This window comes from Colobus angolensis, unplaced genomic scaffold (genome assembly GCF_000951035.1).
Source record: "Colobus angolensis palliatus isolate OR3802 unplaced genomic scaffold, Cang.pa_1.0 Scaffold24, whole genome shotgun sequence".
NCBI classification, from domain to species: Eukaryota; Metazoa; Chordata; class Mammalia; order Primates; family Cercopithecidae; genus Colobus; species Colobus angolensis.
In genome coordinates this window covers 7,443,863-7,463,500 of record NW_012115599.1, presented here as the reverse complement: position 1 = coordinate 7,463,500, position 19,638 = coordinate 7,443,863, and the positions used below count along the sequence as shown (strand labels likewise).

The 19,638-nt window shown below is 39.0% G+C and overlaps 1 protein-coding gene across 3 annotated transcripts in view; it reads left to right on the top strand.

The window, feature by feature from the left end:
- Positions 1-19,638, top strand: part of MEIS1 (Meis homeobox 1) — a 138,745-nt gene that overhangs the window by 63,091 nt on the left and 56,016 nt on the right. For all 3 annotated transcript variants that reach the window (XM_011945285.1, XM_011945286.1, XM_011945287.1), the window contains one exon: positions 15,156-15,301. In XM_011945285.1, the coding sequence (XP_011800675.1) occupies positions 15,156-15,301 (146 nt within the window). The remainder of the gene's footprint in view (positions 1-15,155; positions 15,302-19,638) is intronic.

The following is a 19,638-nucleotide window of genomic DNA, read 5'->3' as shown; positions in this document are numbered from 1 at the left end:
GAGGCTGAGGCAGGAGAATGGTATGAACCCGGGATGCGGAGCTTCCAGTGAGCGGAGATCGCGCCACTGCGCTCCAGCCTGGGCGGCAGAGCGAGACTCCGTCTCAAAAAAAAAAAAATGCACCTTGATCATTATCATTGACTCTAATGGAGTAAATGGAAAGGGTAGTTGTAGAATGGTTAGGAGTTTAGCCTCAAGTCAGATCTGGGTTGAATCCACAAGAATTTGTATTCCTTATCTGCATAGCTGCCTATTTCCTTATCTGTGCGTTAGGGATATTGGAAGGATCAAATGAGATAATTTAGAAAAGCAAGGATTGTGAAAATTAATTAATCGAAGATCAATGCCAATCTCAGTTTCCGGTATATAGTAAGTGCTCAATAAATGTTACTTTTTAGTAGTGTTTCTATTATTCTTACTGTCTAGAGAAGAGATAGAAAGTTAGCCCTGTTTTTCTGTAGTGTGTCTCACATTTCCTGGATCTGAAAGATACTTGCTTAAATGATACAACTTTTTTCCATATCAGTAAAACAAAAATCTTTGCTGTTGAAAACTACTGCAGAGGCTTGGCATGGTGGCTCACGCCTGTAATTCCAGCACTTTAGGAGGCTGAGACAGGAGATTTGCTTAAGCCTAGGACTTCGAGAGCAGCCCAGGCAACATGGTGAGACTCTGTCTCTAAAATAAGATGAATAAAATAAAAAATTAAAACTACTGCAGAAATATTATTTAGAAGGCAGAGGGCGAGTTGTCATAAATTAACCTATTTCATGTGGGAAATGAAAACTTGCATTAGTAAAAATTGCTTTCCAGTGTATCCTCATCCACCAATTGGCTGCCAGCTTAATGTGATGGGACTGTTTAGGGAGCACTGCCACCCATTTTCATTCTGAAGCACACTTGCGAAGTTCCAAGTCACTTTTCAAGGCTTTTTTTTTTTGGCGGGGGGCAGGGCTGGGGGCAGGGCGGGGGAGAAGAAAAAGAAAAGAAAACAACAGAAAAGAAAAAAAAATGGTATGCCATGATAGGAGAGTGGGTGTAGATATTTTAGAAAAGTTACACTCCTAGAAATGGGAATGGGACGGGGAGAGATGACTAGAGTAGCAATGGTCATTTCGGAGCTTTGAGTGGGGGATTGAGATTAATGTTCCCCTGTTCAAATGGTGTACTCACTAGCAAAACAAACATAAGAACTCACATTCGCTGACCTAAGCCACTGCTGCCAGACGATGTGTGAAACATTTTTATATAGCGGATTTTATTTCATCTGCCTCACAACTCTAAGGTGTAAGTACTATTACTAGGTTCATTGTTTCCAGAGCAGTGAAACGGTGAAACAGGGCTTTGGAGAGGTTAAATAACTTGCCCAGGGTCACACAGCTATTAAGTGGTAAAGCTGGGATTTACATGAGCCCAGACAAAGAACCCAAGAAGCTAAGCTATTCTCTTATAATACCTCCAACGTAGGAGGCAAGAAGTGAGATATTGTACAGGTTGAGGAGATAAAGGGGAGAGAGGCCTGCAGTGCTAATAGGAGGAGCTGGGATTCATCCTGGCTTGTTCTGATAGGTCAGTTAGTCTTAGAGATACCCATGAGGTCACCTACTCAAAATGGGGCTCAGAGGAGCCTTGTCCCATTCTTGTCCAGTGGGTGCAGCTACAGTCTTCTTTGCCTGGAGTGACTGGAGGCTGTCCGCACATCCCACTTCAGTCAGGCATTCATGTGCATCCAACACACTTTCTAGCTTTATTTGCCCTGAGGGGAAGATTCTCCAGAACCTTGTTAAGATGCACAGTGTGGTCCTTGGACTGGCAGTGCAGCCTAGGCAGTCCCTGGGAGCTCGTTAGAAATGCAGAATCTCAAGCTCCTCCCTACTGAATCTAAATCTGCATTTTAACAAGATCCCAGCTGTTTCGCATGCGCATGAAAGTTTGAGCAGCACTGCTCTAGAAAGTTACTTTTATCTTTACTGTGCCCACCAAAGTAACCAAACTTTGTGAAGTACAATTATTCTCAAACAAGTCCGTGTCCCTAACTAACTGAGTGGCAGGTTTGACTGGCACTACAAATTCACAAAAGAACTGTAGCCTCAGATAATCAAAGGAGAGAAGGTCAGATGCAATCATTGATGCATGCCAGTAATTCTCAACCTTTGTTTTGAGAAATGATTGGATTTTCAGATGGATTTGCAGTAAGAGAATAATAAGTCTATTTTTTTCATCCCAACTTCTTTCTTGCACATTTTTCTTCTAGCTATATTTAATATATGTTCATTCTCCCCACACACTTGCTAATCCACCTTTCACAATCTTCTTCCATTTCACTTTGTCTGCAAATAAATCTACCTGGACAGAATAGCATCTCTTTTTTTCCCCCTTGAAAAAAGGGGGAATTTCCTTTCCTTCCAACTTCTGCCTGATCCTAGGATTGACTCTCTCATCCCTCATTCTCTATCATTAGCTCTCAGGTTGCCCTATCTGCACACACCTTTACCTTCCCCCACGCCTTCTTACAGGCTGAAAGCAGAATAGAAAGGCATCAGTGAGGGATGAACAGGAGAGTGCCTTGAGAGAAGATTCCCAAGAAGCCAGGAAGAGCCAGACAGTGGACTGGTTGCAACCCATGTAGCCAACTCATAATGCTCATTGCTGTGCAGGCTCTGGTCTGTCTAGCCACACAGACCAGCGAAGTGAGGGTACATAGGTAAAAAAAACCGCTTCTACGGAATACAGACGTGTTATCCTAGTGTATCTGGTGTCAGTCAGGAAAGATGTGGTCCGGATGAACAGAATTGTACCTTTTTAAATATTGTAACTTTTAGGGACATTCTTGATGAAAATGTTTCCACTCTACACATAACTCTCTCATATCTGATTATAACACTTAAAAATAATTTAAAGTCAGTGGACGTATGAGTTTATGCACTGTGCTATAGATTTCCTTGTTTACGCAGCCTGTTAAACATTTCTATGGCTCTTTTTTTTCTATGCTAAAAGGGCCTTGTGTGCAATGCCTTTTAGGTTCTTGTCTTTTGCCTCTTTATCATCTTATATTTTGACAAAGCTCTCAGCCTACAAACTATGAAACTAGAAGCTAGATGAGCAAACTTGAGAACTGCATCTAAATTAAATGTAACTATTCTTTGAGGGTCTTATGGTCATTTCTCTGTAGAAAATATACGAGCTTTACCACATATAATCTATGATTGTAATCCATTGGTTCTCAAGCTTGTCTGTATTTTATAATCAACTTGGAGCTTTAACAGTCACTAATGCTGAAATCTTACCCCACCTCCCAAACTGATTTAATTGGTCTTGAGTGCATTGTAGGCATCAGTATTTGTAAAAGCTACTACATGATTTAAATGTAGCCCATGTTGAGAAGCACCGCTTCTAATCTGGATGTCAGAAAGCTTTTTTAATTTTTATTCATTTTTAAGTTGTTTTTTATTGAGACAGAGTCTCACTCTGTCACCCAGGCTGGAGCGCAGTGGCTCGATCTCAGCTCACTGCAACCTTTGCCTCCAAGGTTCAAGCGATTCTCCTGCCTCAGCGTCCCGAGTAGCTGGAATTACAGGTGTGCATCACCATGCCCAGCTAATTTTTGTATTTTTAGTAGAGGCAGAGTTTCACCATCTTGGCCAGGCTGGTCTAGAACTCCTGACCTCAAGTGATCCGCCCACCTTGGCCTCCCAAAGTGCTGAGATTATAGGCATGAGCCACTGTGCCTGGCCAGCTTTTTTATTTTTCAAATCCTACTTTTCAAGTGTATTTTATTTAATTGAGTTTGTTGAAAAAGTGACCTCAGATAAATAAATGCTATCTTGTCATGTAAAAGTGTTTGTATATATACACATACATACATGCATAATAAATACATATGCAGAGTAATATAGAAGTTTAAAACTAAACTATATAGCAAGCTTTTGCAGATATCACAAAAATAAATGTGTTTGTGTATATGTGTGTGTGTGTATTTGTGTTTGTGTGAGTGTGTGTGTTCATGTGTGTGTGTCTGCCTGTCTGTGAGATCCTATATGGGACACTTTTTTTCCTAAAATGATCTATTTTTGTGGTTATGTAGAAGTTTATGACCATTCATTAACAGAGCATTTATATGTATTTTGGGGAGCATATTATGAGCAATGAACTAGCATTACTAAAATAACTTTAATAAATAGGCAAGGTACTGGTTCCTAAAATTCTTTCTGAGCTGTTGATTCAAAATAAAAGTTTATGACTTTTGTAGTGTTTTACCTTTGTACTTGAAAGTGTATTTTCTTTATTTCATGAGAAAAAGATTGAGGGATTTCCATTTTGTTTTACTGATAATGTAAATATATAGATTTCAGTAATATTTTGCAGTATACTCACATCCTGAAGTCTCTAAGACTCCATTAAAAAGTTATGCTGTTTTTGCAGGGATTTTTTCAGGGTGTTTAGTTGTAAAAAAAAAGAAAAAGTGCTGAATAGATGAAAAATGAGTAAAATCTGTGTTTTTTTTTCTTTCCTATTCATCATTGCTGTTTGTGCTCTGTGTGTAGGCAACTAGTTTGCTGTTGCTCCCCTGAGGGGAATTCAAGTCAAAATGTCATATTGAATTACTAGGAAAAGGTATTCATATCTCAAAAGAACAAAGTAAAATGATTCAGAAAAAAAACCTTGGAAAATTTATCCAGTTTCTTGTTGTATGTTGGATGTGTCCATGGTACTTTACTTATATGAACGCTTACATGAAATAAATCTTAAGCAAACTATAAATCTGAACACTGACAAACTCCAATGGACAATTCTTAATTTTTATAAATGTAGACAGTCTGCTATCTTCCTTTAATCCCATCCAATGCACATTCACATCTTGACAATTTTTTTTTCATTCTATGAAAACCTAGTAAATATTTTCATTCTGGGTCTCAGTTATTTGATTTCTTTCCATGTTTTTCACCCAGTTATGTTTTATACATTATTTGTGTTGAAAGTGAAGACTCATGAAGTGATAGAAACTTAACTAAAGGAATTATTTATAGTAAAGAAGTTATTCCACATTTATTTCAACAGGGTGGAAATCCCTGACTTATAATACTCGAATTATGAATGACCTAGATATACATACAGATGTTCAGCCTAGATCTCTTACTTGTATCTCATTGTGTTACATCCACAGAAGGTCACTGAAATTCCTGTGGAAAAACTTGAAGTGGTCCGAAACACATGGCTTCCCAAATCTAGGCAGGCGTAAATGGCAGGGATTGTGGGGAAACAGAGGGGAATGGAGGGGAGGGACGGCAGAATGTAATGATCGGTTTGGAAGCTGACCATGAACTCTTTTATAAGAATGGCATCTGTTGATTAAAAAACAAATCCCAACAGGAGCTGCATGTTTTAGAAACCTTTGCTTATTACTTTACCTAAAATTCTGCCATTTAAAGATTTGCTCATTTGCAATAACAGATCTTTTAAAGATGCCAACATTTTTGGGAAGGTGAGGAGGACATCAGTCATTTTATCCCCATCCAAATTAGTTCTTTGAGATGGCTTTTACCTGAAGTCTGGCTTGTATTAACAAGCCTGAAACAATGGGCATTTTGATTGTTGGGAGATGAAGAGGGTCAATTCAGAGCAGGAGAAGAATGGGTCCAGGTGAAGTAACCATAGTGGGAGGCCAAGAGCCTCTTCAAAGCACTGTAGCATGTGGAAACTCTAGGGGAGGGATACCATGCAGTGGAAGAAAGATACAGAAAGGGAGGTGCTCAGGGCAATTGCACATAGTTTAACATTTTTCTAGACTGGCTCTGTGCACAGGATTATGAGAAGAAACTCCTCTTCCCCCTTATTCTTATACTTTCTTCCTGCACCCAGAGCTCAGATATCAGTTAGAGCTTTATTCACTTAATAATTACTTTTACTTTGATGAACTGGCTTTGGAACCTGACAGCATTCACAACTGGCTTCTATGCAAAAATGCATTTGAAATGTCCAAGAGGACAACTTACCAATTCATGTCAGAATGGAATTTGTGCCTAAATTGGGGTCTACCTGAACGGACTCATTGCTTTTCCATTGTCCCCCATTCTTTAAACTTCATTTGCAATCAGGTGATTTGTTAGGTTGAACTAGAAAGAGACTGGGGAGTGAGGCATTGTTTGACAAAATTTACATCATATTAGGGCATGCAATGGAGAGAACACTCATGACCCCATAGATACTCATGACTCACTGATAGGTCATGACTCTTAGAACCCTAGAAATGAACACCTACAACCTGCTCCTCTTATCTCTCTAGCATCATCTTATTTTGCTTTCCCAGGTTCCAGATCCTCCAGCCACACAAGGTCTTGGTACATGTTCTTCCTTTGGCCTGGAATGCTCACCTCTGCCCTCTCCCCTTTTAGGCTGCCCACTACATGTAGTTGACTTTTCTCCACCCTTTAGATTTCTGCTCAAGATCACTCCAGCCTAAGTCAAGTCTTTTTGTTTCACGCACTCAGAGATGTGTACTTTTCTCCAATTAAGAGCTTCAGTTTGCAGTTGTACCTTTATTACTGTAATTAATTTAACTTTAGTGCCCTCTAACTGGAAAGCTTGATAGAAACAGAAACTCCTTCTGATTTTGTTCACCATTTATATCCCTAAGTGTTGGCCTAGTGTTGGGGATATCGATATGCTTTTGTTAAATGAATGAACGATATAACAAGAATGACTTTATGCAAAAGATGGTTACATATATGGGGCATATTTTTAAATGCTACATTTTACCCTTTAGCGGAGGAGAGGGAGCAGTAAATTCACAGGAAGAAGCATTTTCTCCAGGCTCTCACTCTCCATGTCTTCCTTTAGGTTTCTGTGATGTCAGGAGTCCACTAAAGGGCAGAAAAAGGCTGTGAGTTCGTTCCACACTGGTTAACTATCAACAATTTCTTTCTTTTTTTGAGATGGAGTCTTACTCTGTCACCCAGGCTGGAGTGCAGTGATGCGATCTCAGCTCACTGCAACCTCTGCCTCCTGGGTTCAAGCGATTTTCCTGCCTCAGCCTCCCGAGTAGCTGGGATTACAGGCACGTGCCACTGCACCTGGCCCATTTTTGTATTTTTCTAGTAGAGATGGGCTTTCACTGTGTTGGCCAGGCTGCTTCTGAACTCCTGACATCAGATGATCCGCCCGCCTCGGCCTCCCAAAATGCTGGGATTATAGGCGTGAGCAACCGTGCCCGGCTTAACTATTAACAATTTCTTGTCACCATTTAAGAAACCTAAATTCTGCTAGAAAGGAAAAGCTCGATGGCAGATCTCTGTGGAGCCAACTTTAGGAAGCTTATCGAGCCATTTCTTGTTATAAGTGCCAATAATACATTTATTTAAAGTTTGTATATTCTTAATCTTAATCTACAGCCCCACCATTCTTAGCTCCATCTTTTCCGTCATTGCCACTGATATGTCTGTACTGCAGGGCACTCGTTAAGCCTCTTCTAGAATTTAGCTCTGCCACAGCAGGTGCCCACATCTAACTCTTTATTTTGGTTTCCAAAGGAACTGCTTCAAATTTTTCAGGAAAGCTGTGGGCGGTAAAATATATGAGAGTGTGCCGTCTTTTGTTGTTTTCCTTTGATTAACTGGGAATCACTTTGAGCTAAGAAGAACAAGGAGCCTTAAATATCTACAGATAAGAGGAGATACAAAAGTGAGGCCGAGGAGTTAACAGAATCCTAATTAAAGATAAACTTGGATCATTACATATTTGTATATTGGCTACAGAGTTGTATACTTCATATACATATGAAGTATAGTGTGTGTCTCTTGAAAATGTGTAATAAGATTTAAGGGGTTAGCCAGACACAGGGTCTAAGACAGATAATCCAAGTACTTTGGAAGGCTGAGGCAGGAGGATTGCTTGAGGCCAGGAGTTTGAGACCAGCCTGGGAAACATAGTGAGACCCCGTCTCTACCAAAAATTAACTGGGTGTGGTGCCATGCACCTGTAGTCCTAGCTACTCTAGAGGCTGAGGCATGAAGACCCCTTGAGCCCAGGAGTTTGAGGCTGCAGTGAACTATGATCGCACCACTACACTACAGTATGGGTAACAGAGTGAGACATTCTTTTTCTTTTTCTTTTTTTTTTTTGAGACGGAGTCTGGCTGTGTCGCCCAGGCTTGGAGTGCAGTGGCGCGATCTCGGCTCACTGCAAGCTCCGCCTCCCGGGTTCACGCCATTCTCCTGCCTCAGCCTCCGAGTAGCTGGGACTACAGGCGCCCGCCACCACGCCCGGCTAATTTTTTGTATTTTTAGTAGATACGGGGTTTCACCGTGTTAGCCAAGATGGTCTCGATCTCCTGATCTTGTGATCCACCCGCCTCGGCCTCCCAAATCCCGCCCTCCTGCTGGGATTACGGGCTTGAGCCACCGCACCTGGCCTAACATTCTTAAAAAAGAAAAAAAGAAAAGACTTAAGGGGCTGTATTATGTCTTCAGGGAAAAGCTAATACAATTACTTGAAAAAATCAAGGAAAGCCAGAGTTCTAGAGTTTTATATATTTAACATCAGATGTTTGATGTTTAAAATGCTGGCCTGAAGTTTGAGCTGAGGATCAAATTGTCTGCTTAGAAACAACTGAGTTTCTCAGCTATGGCAAACCTGGGAAATGTGTAAAGAGGGGGATATAATTAATTCACTGGGAAAAAATGCAGAAAGAAACAACCTTTGCTCAGAAAAGATGCACAAACAGCATGAAATTTTAGTTAAGTAAATGATTTTAAATTATAATTGCAGAAAGTAGTGATATATTTCTGAAAGGCTATGGTAGACATCATGAAGGATTCTGATACCTTAACTCTTAGTCCATCTTTGGTGCAAGATGATCTTAAAGGTTTAGAAGAAATATCCCAGCTATGGGGAATGTATTTCTTGTATGTTTTCTTATAGTTGTTTATTAATTTTCATTGGTGAATATTTTTCAAGAGTTTAATTTAGGTATGTCTCAGAAAGAAATGTAAGGGATGAAAATGGAAACTGTGGTTTTCTTCCTATAGTGTAAAAGATACATTCATTTTTTCATTTTACAAGCGGTGAACAAGTTTGTACACTGTACACTGGAGTAACATCAGGATTTGAGAGCAGAGAGGTGCATGACTTGGTCCCTGCCTTCTCAGACCCTGTAGTCAAATCAGGGAAAGATATATGGAAATAAAGAGTTTTAGCAGAGTGTTAGGATGGAGGAATGCCAGGAAAAGAAAAATCACCCAGTTGGTGGGTGGGATTGGGGTGTCACTAAATCAGCTGTAGTCCAGCAAATACCTCTTAGAGGAGATGGCTATTGAGCTGAGCCATAAAGGTCACCAGGAAGTTTGTCATGTCATTAGGGGAAGCAAGGGAAGACTGCTGCAGGGAAAGGGACTAGCATAAGGAAATTCAAAGAGGTAGAGAGAGCAGTGCATGGTGCCTTGAGAACTTCAAGTCTGCTCAGGACCAGAGATGGGGCTGTGAGTGCCAGTGCATATGGGGACTTGGCAAATGCTAGGCTGGAAAAACACCCAGGAGAGAGATCATGAAAAGCCTTCCACACCAGGCTAAGAAGCATAACCTTTATTCTGAAGGCAAAGGGTAGCCACCAAAGGATTTTAAGTACCAGGGTGATATGATGAGATGTGTGCTTTAGAAAAATCATTCTGGCAGCTATTATACATTCTAAATGAAGATAAAACATCTCCTTAAGACCCCTGAAGTGTTCCAGCTAGTTCCCGAAGAAGGGATGTCTATAATTCTCACCATTTATCCTCTTAACATACCACAGAAACATTATCCCACCTGAATTCTGGCTACCTAGACTCAACCATGTCCTGGAGAAATAGGTTTGGGGTAGTTGTTACATTTTTCCTAATAACCCTGGACATCAGGCACACCCAAATAGGCCACTATAAAGGAAACCCAGCCTTTCCATATTGATGGGATGTTTTTGTCAACTGCCACGAGCAAGGCAGGGATGTTCTACACACTTTTTAAGGGGTGAGATGCCATTTTCCCTCATGTAGATACTCTATGGGAGAAACATGCAAGAGAAAAAAGAAACCTTCATGTTGAGCTTTCTTTTCGCTGACAATCAGATCATGCAACAATATCCTATTTGCATGAAAATGTAGCCACCTTACAACAGGAGCTATACATTCATAAGCATACTTTTGAATGGACCATTTGGAAAACTTTCAAGGCACAACCGAATTTACTCAATATCAAAAGATACAACTATAAATGGCCTGATTTTTGAGTCTAGGTACATTTTGGGATTAAACACTATTCCTCAACACTGGAAGAAGAGAAAAGTAAAGTTTAAAGAGAGGATATGGCCCAAAACTACGGAGTCTCAATACAAAATTGTAAATGAAAATGATCTTGAAGTCACTGTGGCTTCCAGCATGGCTCCTAGAAAAACAAGGGGGTCCGCAACCTTACACGTTCATTTGCCCTGGCAGTCGAAAGTTCATCTCCTTAATTAGGAGTTTTGCTTCTGTGACATAAAGAACCCTCTAACAGACAACCCATTTTATTTTTACCTGATCCTGTACCCACTGATACAGGAAGTACTGATCAGTTGTGATGTAAATCTTAGGAGCTGCTTTGGGTTTTGTTGTCTCACTCTGAGTAGATTTAGGGGAACAGCAGTCCTGAGAGGACAGAAGGAGTTAGTAGAGAGAGAAAAAAATGGGAGCAAGGCTTTGACCTGCCGGAGAGGAGCCCCTGCTGACACGGTCAGTCTGACCCATTGAATGGCCTGAATACGATAAATGCCGCTTTATCCTGCCTTGAAAGGCACGAGATAGCACAGTCTAAATGCCTGGGCATGCTTAAATAGGCGACTCGGGATGTTTGAGTTGAGCGTGTTTGAAATCTGAGCTCTCTGACAGCCTGGGAGCTGCCACAGGTCACCTGCCTTGCTCCGTAGGGACAGGCCCAGGTCTCACAAGAAATTGTCCGTAGACGAATTGTAGTACAAATTCCTTTCTTTGTTGGTTGGCCTCTTTCACTAGACCATGGCCTATAAAATTTTGTAAAAACAATTCTTAAATATTATTTGAAAGGGCAAATGGCCCACGCTGAAAGGTTTGACAGTTTGACATATAGTGCATGGTTTTGATAGCTCGGAAACTGAAAAGTGTGGCCAAGATTCTCCCCCTGCTCGTTAGAAATCTGGTGTGTTTTTTAAATAGTGTCTTGTTGCTGTGCAGAGTTCCTCTGCTCCTTGAAATCTGACAGGCAATGAGTCTGCTCCAGTGATCTTAAATCCTTTTAGACTAATTTGTGAGAGAGTAGCAAAGTACTGTAGCTAGCACCTTTGAGTCCAGCATCCAAGAGGCACAGAACCAGGTACTGCCAATTAAGGAGCCATTCGGATAATCATATGAAAGCAGATTGCTTTAGAGTCTTCTGATAATGCCCGAGCCTGTGCCTAGAGAGAGAGGAACCCAGAGTTTCACTTCACTGAGGGGGGAAAAAAGAGATTGGAGTCGCCCGGTCTCATCAGAGCCCAGGAAGTTGCAGGGAGTGGATTTCTGCATTAGAATGTTGCATATGTGCGGCCTGTGTGTGCGCAGCCCCGGCGGCTGCCTCTGCATAGCCAAAGGCCATTTTCAGGAGCCTCTGGCCCCTCAGTCACTGGCCTGCTAGTTAATTGCCACACGGACTTCATGACACATGGGCAGATAATATGACATTTTCAGTTTCTGTCACTAGCAAACGCCACAACGTTGCTTGCACTAGTTGCTAAGAAGCTGTCAGAAACCATTAGCGGTTGGCTAAAGTCGCCCTATGGCATTTCCTCATAGCAACAGCAAAACGAGCATAAATCACCCACTGGAGCCTACTGCTATCCTAATGAGGCTGTAAGCTTGTTTATGGACTAGCATCATTTTTATGATTATTTCCACCTTTTCAGTTTGCCTTCATTTGGCGGCAGGAGAAGTCAGCTCCAGGAATGAAGTCACTGCTGACATTTTACAAATGTGGTTCAGAGCTGCTGCCTGCTGCCGTGTGGTCGGCCGGCGGTTCTCCAAGTTTGTTTAGTGATCTCAAAAATAAAAAAGGAAAGAAATTCTCGAGAGACCACAATGAGGTGACTGTATCAAATTGCGAAGTGAATGGAAATGCTAAAGGTACAATTGACCATTTAGACTTTCCTCTGAGGTTGAGACATTTCCAGATCAATTTTCAATTTTAGAAAGTGGACGAGGTTAAACAATTTATTAAAATCTATGAAAGTGTTTGCTTTTAGAATAGTCTGTTTTATTTTGCTCTTCTCCTTCCCCATCTTCTCCATTTCCCTAACTTGTGTCGGAAAGGAGCAGGGTTTATTGTTTTAGGCTTTTCTGAACATGCACCAGTATTTACACTGGATTGAAAGCATTTGCTTCCAATGAAAATCTTGTCTTAGATTACAACCCAGCAGTGTAATTTCCCTCCCAGATGGGAGTAAAGTAGCTGTATTTGCCTAAAAACAGTAGGAAGAACAAACTGTGCATTAAGCCAAGGCTGTTTTTGGCTTGAGCTAATGATGTAATAGAAACCTTTTATTCAGGAGAGGTCACTGCCAGGGACTGAAGGGGGTGATCTGGCTCCTGCTTGAAAGGTTTCTCCATTGTATCTACATAAGTCTTCACTTAAAAAATTCTGTTCCTAATGCTTCTGCTTTCATACAGCAGAAATAAACAGGAAAGGTTCTGGTGAGTGTTACACATGGAATGCAGAAAGCCTTCCTCTCCTAATGGAGTATATAATTCAGGTGCCCTCAAGGCACGCTTTCAGGAATTCTTTTGCCTGAGGTAATGGGAAGCTAAGGTTGCTTTAAGGCCTTGATTATCTATTGATGCACAAAGCTGGAAAAAAGTCATCTCTGCTGGATTATAGTAGATATTTCCATAAATTATCAATGAATTCTCTTCTAGGCAGGCACTAGGCATTGCTTGCTAAATTAATCTGAAGGGGTTTGAGGTGGATAAAAAGGCTGTTTTTTTTTAAAGGTGGAAAATAATCATGGGGAGGTGGTGAAAACAGTATTGTTAGGTTATAAGCTCTTCATTTTTAATCAATGGTCAAGTCGTATATGTCCTTTCCTTGGTTACCTTTTGCATATTGAAAGTGGATTAGCCCATTGAAAATTTAAATGCTGTTGAGTTGTTTTCTTTTCTCATGTTTCTTTAATGAATTGTTATTTTATATGGTGAATTGCTTCTCTGAATAAAAAGCCTGTTTAAATACTGGACTTTCAAAGAATTTATTAGGCAAATCCAAGGGGACTTCTCATAAAATACTTGGTTATGCAAATAAAGAGTTTGGTTGCGTGGAAGGAGTGCTAATGTACAGATGCCGGGGTCTGGCACAGCACAGACCCCAGTAGTTCCATGCCAGGGTACATGACCTTGACCCAGTCAGGGAACACAGCATTTTCTTCACTGATACAGTGATGGCTTTGGAGTGGTGGGTTTTCATGATCTTTTCCAAGTGAACACAAGCTATGATTCCGTGAAACTTTTAACAAAATAGATGGGTTTTAAATATAATAAAATTATGGATTTGTAATGAATAAAAATTTAGAATCAGAAAAGTTTTGCAGAAGTTTTGCATTTATAGCATATTCTGTAATAATAGTAGAAATGTTGGAATTAGTCTGTTCCTCACCCAACAAGCTTTCTAAACTTCATCTCAGTACCAGTTAAGGCAATTGAAAAAAAAATATTGAGGGACACTTTTCTTTTTTTTCACAGGAGAGAGATGGGTCTGCTGAGGGAGCTGTTAAGAACAGTTGATTAGTTGCAACATACCTACTATAGATTAGACAGAAATAACTAAAATTGAACTAGAGAATTTTTTTTTTATGTAGGACCTAGTAACAGAAATGAGAAATACAGAAATTCGTGAAGCCATGGAAATGAACCTGAGGCTATGTGCAGGAAACTTGTCTTACCAAAGTATCAGGTTCTTTGGGTCATGTAGATGGCTCTCCAGTGACTTATTTAACCCAGTGAATGTGCTCTTGGGTATATTTTTTTTACCTCATTTCTAAGCCTGGCTGCTATAGCTCTTCCTTTTGGGCCCAGATCAACCTGTCGGTTTCTAAGAGAACGGTTGACTGAGCTAAGCTACTTTTTCGTGTAATGGGTCTTGTCCTTTGTTGTTTTCCTTTTTGACTTTGAAGCCAAGGCAAAAAAATACCTACTTTCCATTTGTACCTTGTAACTTTTTTTGAACAGTTATACGGGTTAAATTTTTATTTTTTCTTATTAAACATGGCATTATAAAAGAGAAATACTATGTTTTTTAATTTCATTATGTCACAGAGCCAAAATGTTTTCTAGAAGAAAAAGTGTAAATGTTATAATAAAAATCAATAGAAAAATAGGATCCAATATAGAGGAATATGTTAGCAGCTGATTTTTCAGTGTGAAAAATTTCAACCTAGCACGAATTTTAGAAACTGCCTGAATTATTAGTGTAATACAATTCCAATTTACTGTTAATTTAGCATTACCTTATTTTATTTACACAGTAATTGTTTTTTTAATTAAGAAACTATGTCGGGGTTTTTCCCTTACTAAACTTGATGCTTTCTCTCTATTACAAGAAAAATTGTATTTTATTTGAAGCATTCCTATGTCAAACTGCTTATATGATGGATTACCTACATTTCCCCATCCTAGTTTAACTAGTCTTAAGATAGATCACTTGTGGAAATAGTTGATATCTTAAATGAATCTTCTCACAAGTCAATGTCAATGACTGTGGGATTTGAATTCCCAGGCAGCCATAGCGCCACTGCTAATGACTGCCACCATATTTAACTCCCCAGTAGGAGTTACACTTAACCTGTCTCAGCTATACATATTGGAATAATTACCATAGCAACAAAGTCACAAGGGGATTGGCTATTTCCCTCCGTTCCCTTTGACTTTTGGCAATGTTCTTTGGAAGACGTTCTTTAGACCTGACTACTCTTGAGCCTAGGCCTTGTTCTTTCTCCTTGTTTTGGAAAACAAAACACAACAAAAAAACAGTACCAAAGAAACTATTAATCATTTAAATTTGCTCTTTTGGTTTTGTTTATATCCAAAGGCATTCTATTTGAATAATACATGTCAAGGTAGTATCAGTCAAAATTTGATTCACTATGTTTGCAGGTGATGGCTTGGACAACAGTGTAGCTTCCCCCAGCACAGGTGACGATGATGACCCTGATAAGGACAAAAAGCGTCACAAAAAGCGTGGCATCTTTCCCAAAGTAGCCACAAATATCATGAGGGCGTGGCTGTTCCAGCATCTAACAGTAAGTGGATTCTAAATGACATATGTAAACTAAATATGGACAATGAACCAGTTTTTATAGAAAAAAATGAGAAAAAAGTGATCCCTCTGGACTTGAAATATTTAATAAATAACTGTGTTCCCACAGTTTTTGCAAAAGTGTTAGCACTTATTTCTTAGATACATACCCCAAATGAGAAATTTTATTTAAAATTAACGATTGCAATTTTGTTAACTTTCGTAAGTTAAAAGGTTTAGGTGTTCATGTGCACTTGTGATTTTAAGAATGTATATTCATGATGTTACTTTTCTAAATGTGACCCTTAAGTGCCCAGAACCATCTCCTACTAAGAAGAAAATAAGACAAACTCTAAAGAGAGACTTAATATCTTCTGGTGCTTTAGTGGACCTTTATAACAAATGGTCCACAAAAATTCAAATCATGTTGCAATGGCAAGATGATCACATAATTTGCTTTTAAATGGTTTGAATGCACTGGCTTCCATTACAAAACATTCATGTAAGTCAGAGCTCCGCAGTGAAAGTTGTCCCTGTATTTAGAACTGTAAAGGAAAACAGCAATATAGAGTCAGCTCTTCCTGTGTAGTCCCTTGTGACTTTTCAAGCAGAGTAACAGTTTATATTGTCTGTGCAAGTATTGCTGTTTTCACTGCAGGAATTCTCCTGGAGATGTGAGAAACTGGAGATTTGGGGCTTTATGCCACTGGGGGATTTGTTTTGTTTGGTTATTGTTCTGAATGAATTTCGTGTTCAAAATATTTATAAGAATAATATTTTGGTGGATATTTTTGCAAGTGCATACTGATTTAAAGAAGAAGACACAATGAAGATTTGTGGATAAAATAATATTTTAAAAATCAGCAAAATTGTTGACCAGGGGAATTTCAATATTAGAGACAAAGAATGAATTTAGACAGGTTGTAGCAAAGTTACATAGATGGATAAATGTTAAAAACTCTTGAGGGTTTTTTTAAATATCAGGAGAAAATATTTTATGATACTATTTTTGTCTTAGCTTGCTTTTCCTAAAGTCATTTTTTCCTTAAATATTAAAGTTAATCCTGCATTGTCATAAACACGTGCAGAGCCTGTTTACCTTCATACCCAGGCCCACTTTCAAAGCCATGTTCCTCAGTGAGTTTTATGGGTACAGAGAGACAAACTCAGGGGATGTCTGAAGGTCATGTTGGTTCTGCTCCTCTGGATAGAGGCTGTGCCTCTAATAATACTCAAGGGTATGAAATAATCCAGATTTTCCAGCGTCAGTGAATAAGATGAAAACTGAGAGCAGCAGGAATAGCTAAAAAAAATAAAATTAAATTAAATTAAAAAAAAGTTTCCTCCCTTCTCTTCTTCCCATCATAATCCCAAACAGTAACTAGATTACACTACAGTTTTTGAGTAAACTTTAGGGCTTAGCTATGCTGGAAATTAGTTGAAGATTTAGTTTGTTCAAGCTGTTTTGATTTTAACATCATATTAGGTTTACCTAAAATCTGATTCAGGCACCATTACTTATCTGACACCTGTTGCATGTGCGTAGGTATTTCAAGATCTGACTCCTGCAAGTTCCCCACTGAGGATTATCAATCACTAATGAACTGGGTGAAAGAGGACTCAGGTCTTGAGGGCATATCTTGAAAAACGAATGAATGACATTTAGATAAGAAGTGGCAGTTGGTCAAAGGTGTAGTACAGTGATGCTGATGCAATGATGCTGATATTTTATTTCCAGAGCTAACCAGCTAACTTGCTCTGTGGAATGAGTTGGTGTGGTGGGCAAAATCAGGTTGACCCTGAAGTCACAACCAAACAATTTCTATTTCCTAGACTAACAGAAACAATGAATAGATTTCTTCAGCCCCCATCTCAATCTGCAAAGGAGTTTTGGCTTTACTTGAAGCTGAGGTGCCCCTGAATAAAATATAATCAAATATTGGTTCAGACAGAATCAGGAGAGAGAGGAGCAAGTTATTTTACGCAGCCACTAGTTTTCCTGTTTTTTCTAGGTTGTACCCTTGTGAAGACCCTTGCAGAGAGCTACATTATCTTCTTGAAACAAACAAACAAACAAAAAACCAAAATAAACTTTCTAACAGCCCACATGATTTTACATGCATTGCGTTGCTTATATGGACTATGTGTTTGTTACTGGGGCAATTGTAATAGAAATTATTCATGAACTATCTGCTTTCTTGAGGCCTGAATAATAGTCTTCAGTTTTGAGGTCTTTGCTGGCCTGTGCCACTGCCCTGGAAGGGGAAGCCCATTCATCCATGTTTCCCCAGCTTTCTGTGAATGTTTACAGGTGTTATCTTGTGGTTTCCATTGGGTATTTCTACCCCCATTACCCACTCCAATGCCATCTGCTCATACAGAAATATTGATTAATGACAACCCTCATTAAATAGCTAATTGTTCTTATAACATCATCTGAAGAGCAAAGTTAGGAGATATATTTAAATTTTTCATCTTTCCTTCCCCCAGTGAAAAAGATTCCTTCCCTCTTCTCTAATTGCAAGAGCAAATAGACCTCCAGTTACAAGGAACACCCATTACTCTTGTTTTGTAATCCTTCTTGAAGGGATGCATAGACTGCTTAGTAATATTTATAGTAAGGAGCTAATTTTAATAAATTCTATTTTTAAAACCTATAGAATCTAAACAGAGTTTTGTTGTTGTTTGTCTAAATGTAAGTAACCACTGACATCTCAGTACTAATTCTTTAGTGACTTTATTTCAAGTTCTGAGAGGTCTTCAGGGATGCACAATTCATTAGGAAGACTGTACAAATTTTAAATGGTCACATCATTGCTATATGATTAATGCAACTTATCTAGGAAATCCTTTCTGAAATCTTGCTAGATATAAAAAAGCCACTGAAATTCTGGCTAATTGAAACAATAGTAATACCAATTTATTAGTAAATTGTAAACTGATCTTTTTTTAAATGTCCGAAGACATATTCGAAAACCTCCCACACCTTTTAAAAGTAAATTGCTATTTCTTTTTAAAATAAATGGATCAATTCTTTCACTGGGTTTATTCAGCGAAAAAAATCTGCCCTTGAAAGGGCTTTAAAGCATTTCTGTGTTAGAAAAGTAGAATAGGCCCTGAATTAAAAAACAAAACACCACAAAACAAAAACCAACTTTCTGGATTTGTACCCCAGCTACATGAGAAGAAAAATGTGGCAGTCTGTAGTTATCCACAGGTAGATTTAATCAGTAGCACATTTTACTATTCCAAAGAGAGAACTAAAGCCTCATTCTTGGGCTCACAGTCTCTAGCAAGCTAAACTGGACATACTTATATATAATGAAAACAATAAAAGAAAAAGGAAACGAGGTTTAAACTTTGGTGATTATGGGGTAAGAGGAAATTTCAGTGAGGTAAATTCCCAGCTTAGACTTAGTTGAGCGTTTCGCCAGTTGATAAATAGAGAGGGTCTCTTAAAAGAAACTATTCCCTGGAATTGAAAAGAATGACTGACAGGATTTAAATAATAAGAGACAATTAGAAAGAAAATAAAGGCATTTATTAATAGAAATACTTACATTTGCCTGAAGATAAATTATTGCAAACAATTAAAACGTGCTTAATATTTGCATATGAGTCACTGTGTATTCACAATCAGTTCAGGGGCATATGTCATATCAAGGTTTCTTTTTCCTTCTTGAAGGCATTATTCCAACTGTAAACATAGTCTGTGACATCATAGTGCTTAAGCTGGATGTGTTTTGCATATTATCAGTTCTTTTGCTACATAGTGTTACAAAGATATGTGTCCAAAGGTTTAGCAAAAATGAAGAAAAAGAATACATACCACGTTTAAGGTAAAAATCAAGGGTCTCTTTTCTTTTTTGTTTTCCTACCCTAGCATATTACAGTCTAAAGTATAATCTAAATAGAAAAGCGGTTAATGTGGTTCTCATTTAAAATATGCAGTGACTGTATTTTCCTGCATGGAGCTCCTGTGCTTCCAGGAATACTGAAAGTTAGGGAGAAGGGAGGTAGTTAGAAAGCATACCTACAGATTCAGGTGAAGCAAGCATTCACGGGTCAATATATCCGGCATTGACCAGTCAGGGTGGTGATCCTGACGGTGAACTGATTTTCATCCACACTCTCTCCTACTCCCCATCCATTCACCATCCTGAGGATTCCATCTGGTTAAGCCTTACTATAGAGACAAACTTTGCTTCTAAGTTAGACACACTTATGTACCAAGTGTTCTTGTTTCATTTTCTTTCTTTCTCTTTCTTTCTTTCTTTCTTTCTTTCTTTCTTTCTTTCTTTCTTTCTTTCTTTCTTTCTTTCTTTCTTTCTTTCTTTCTTT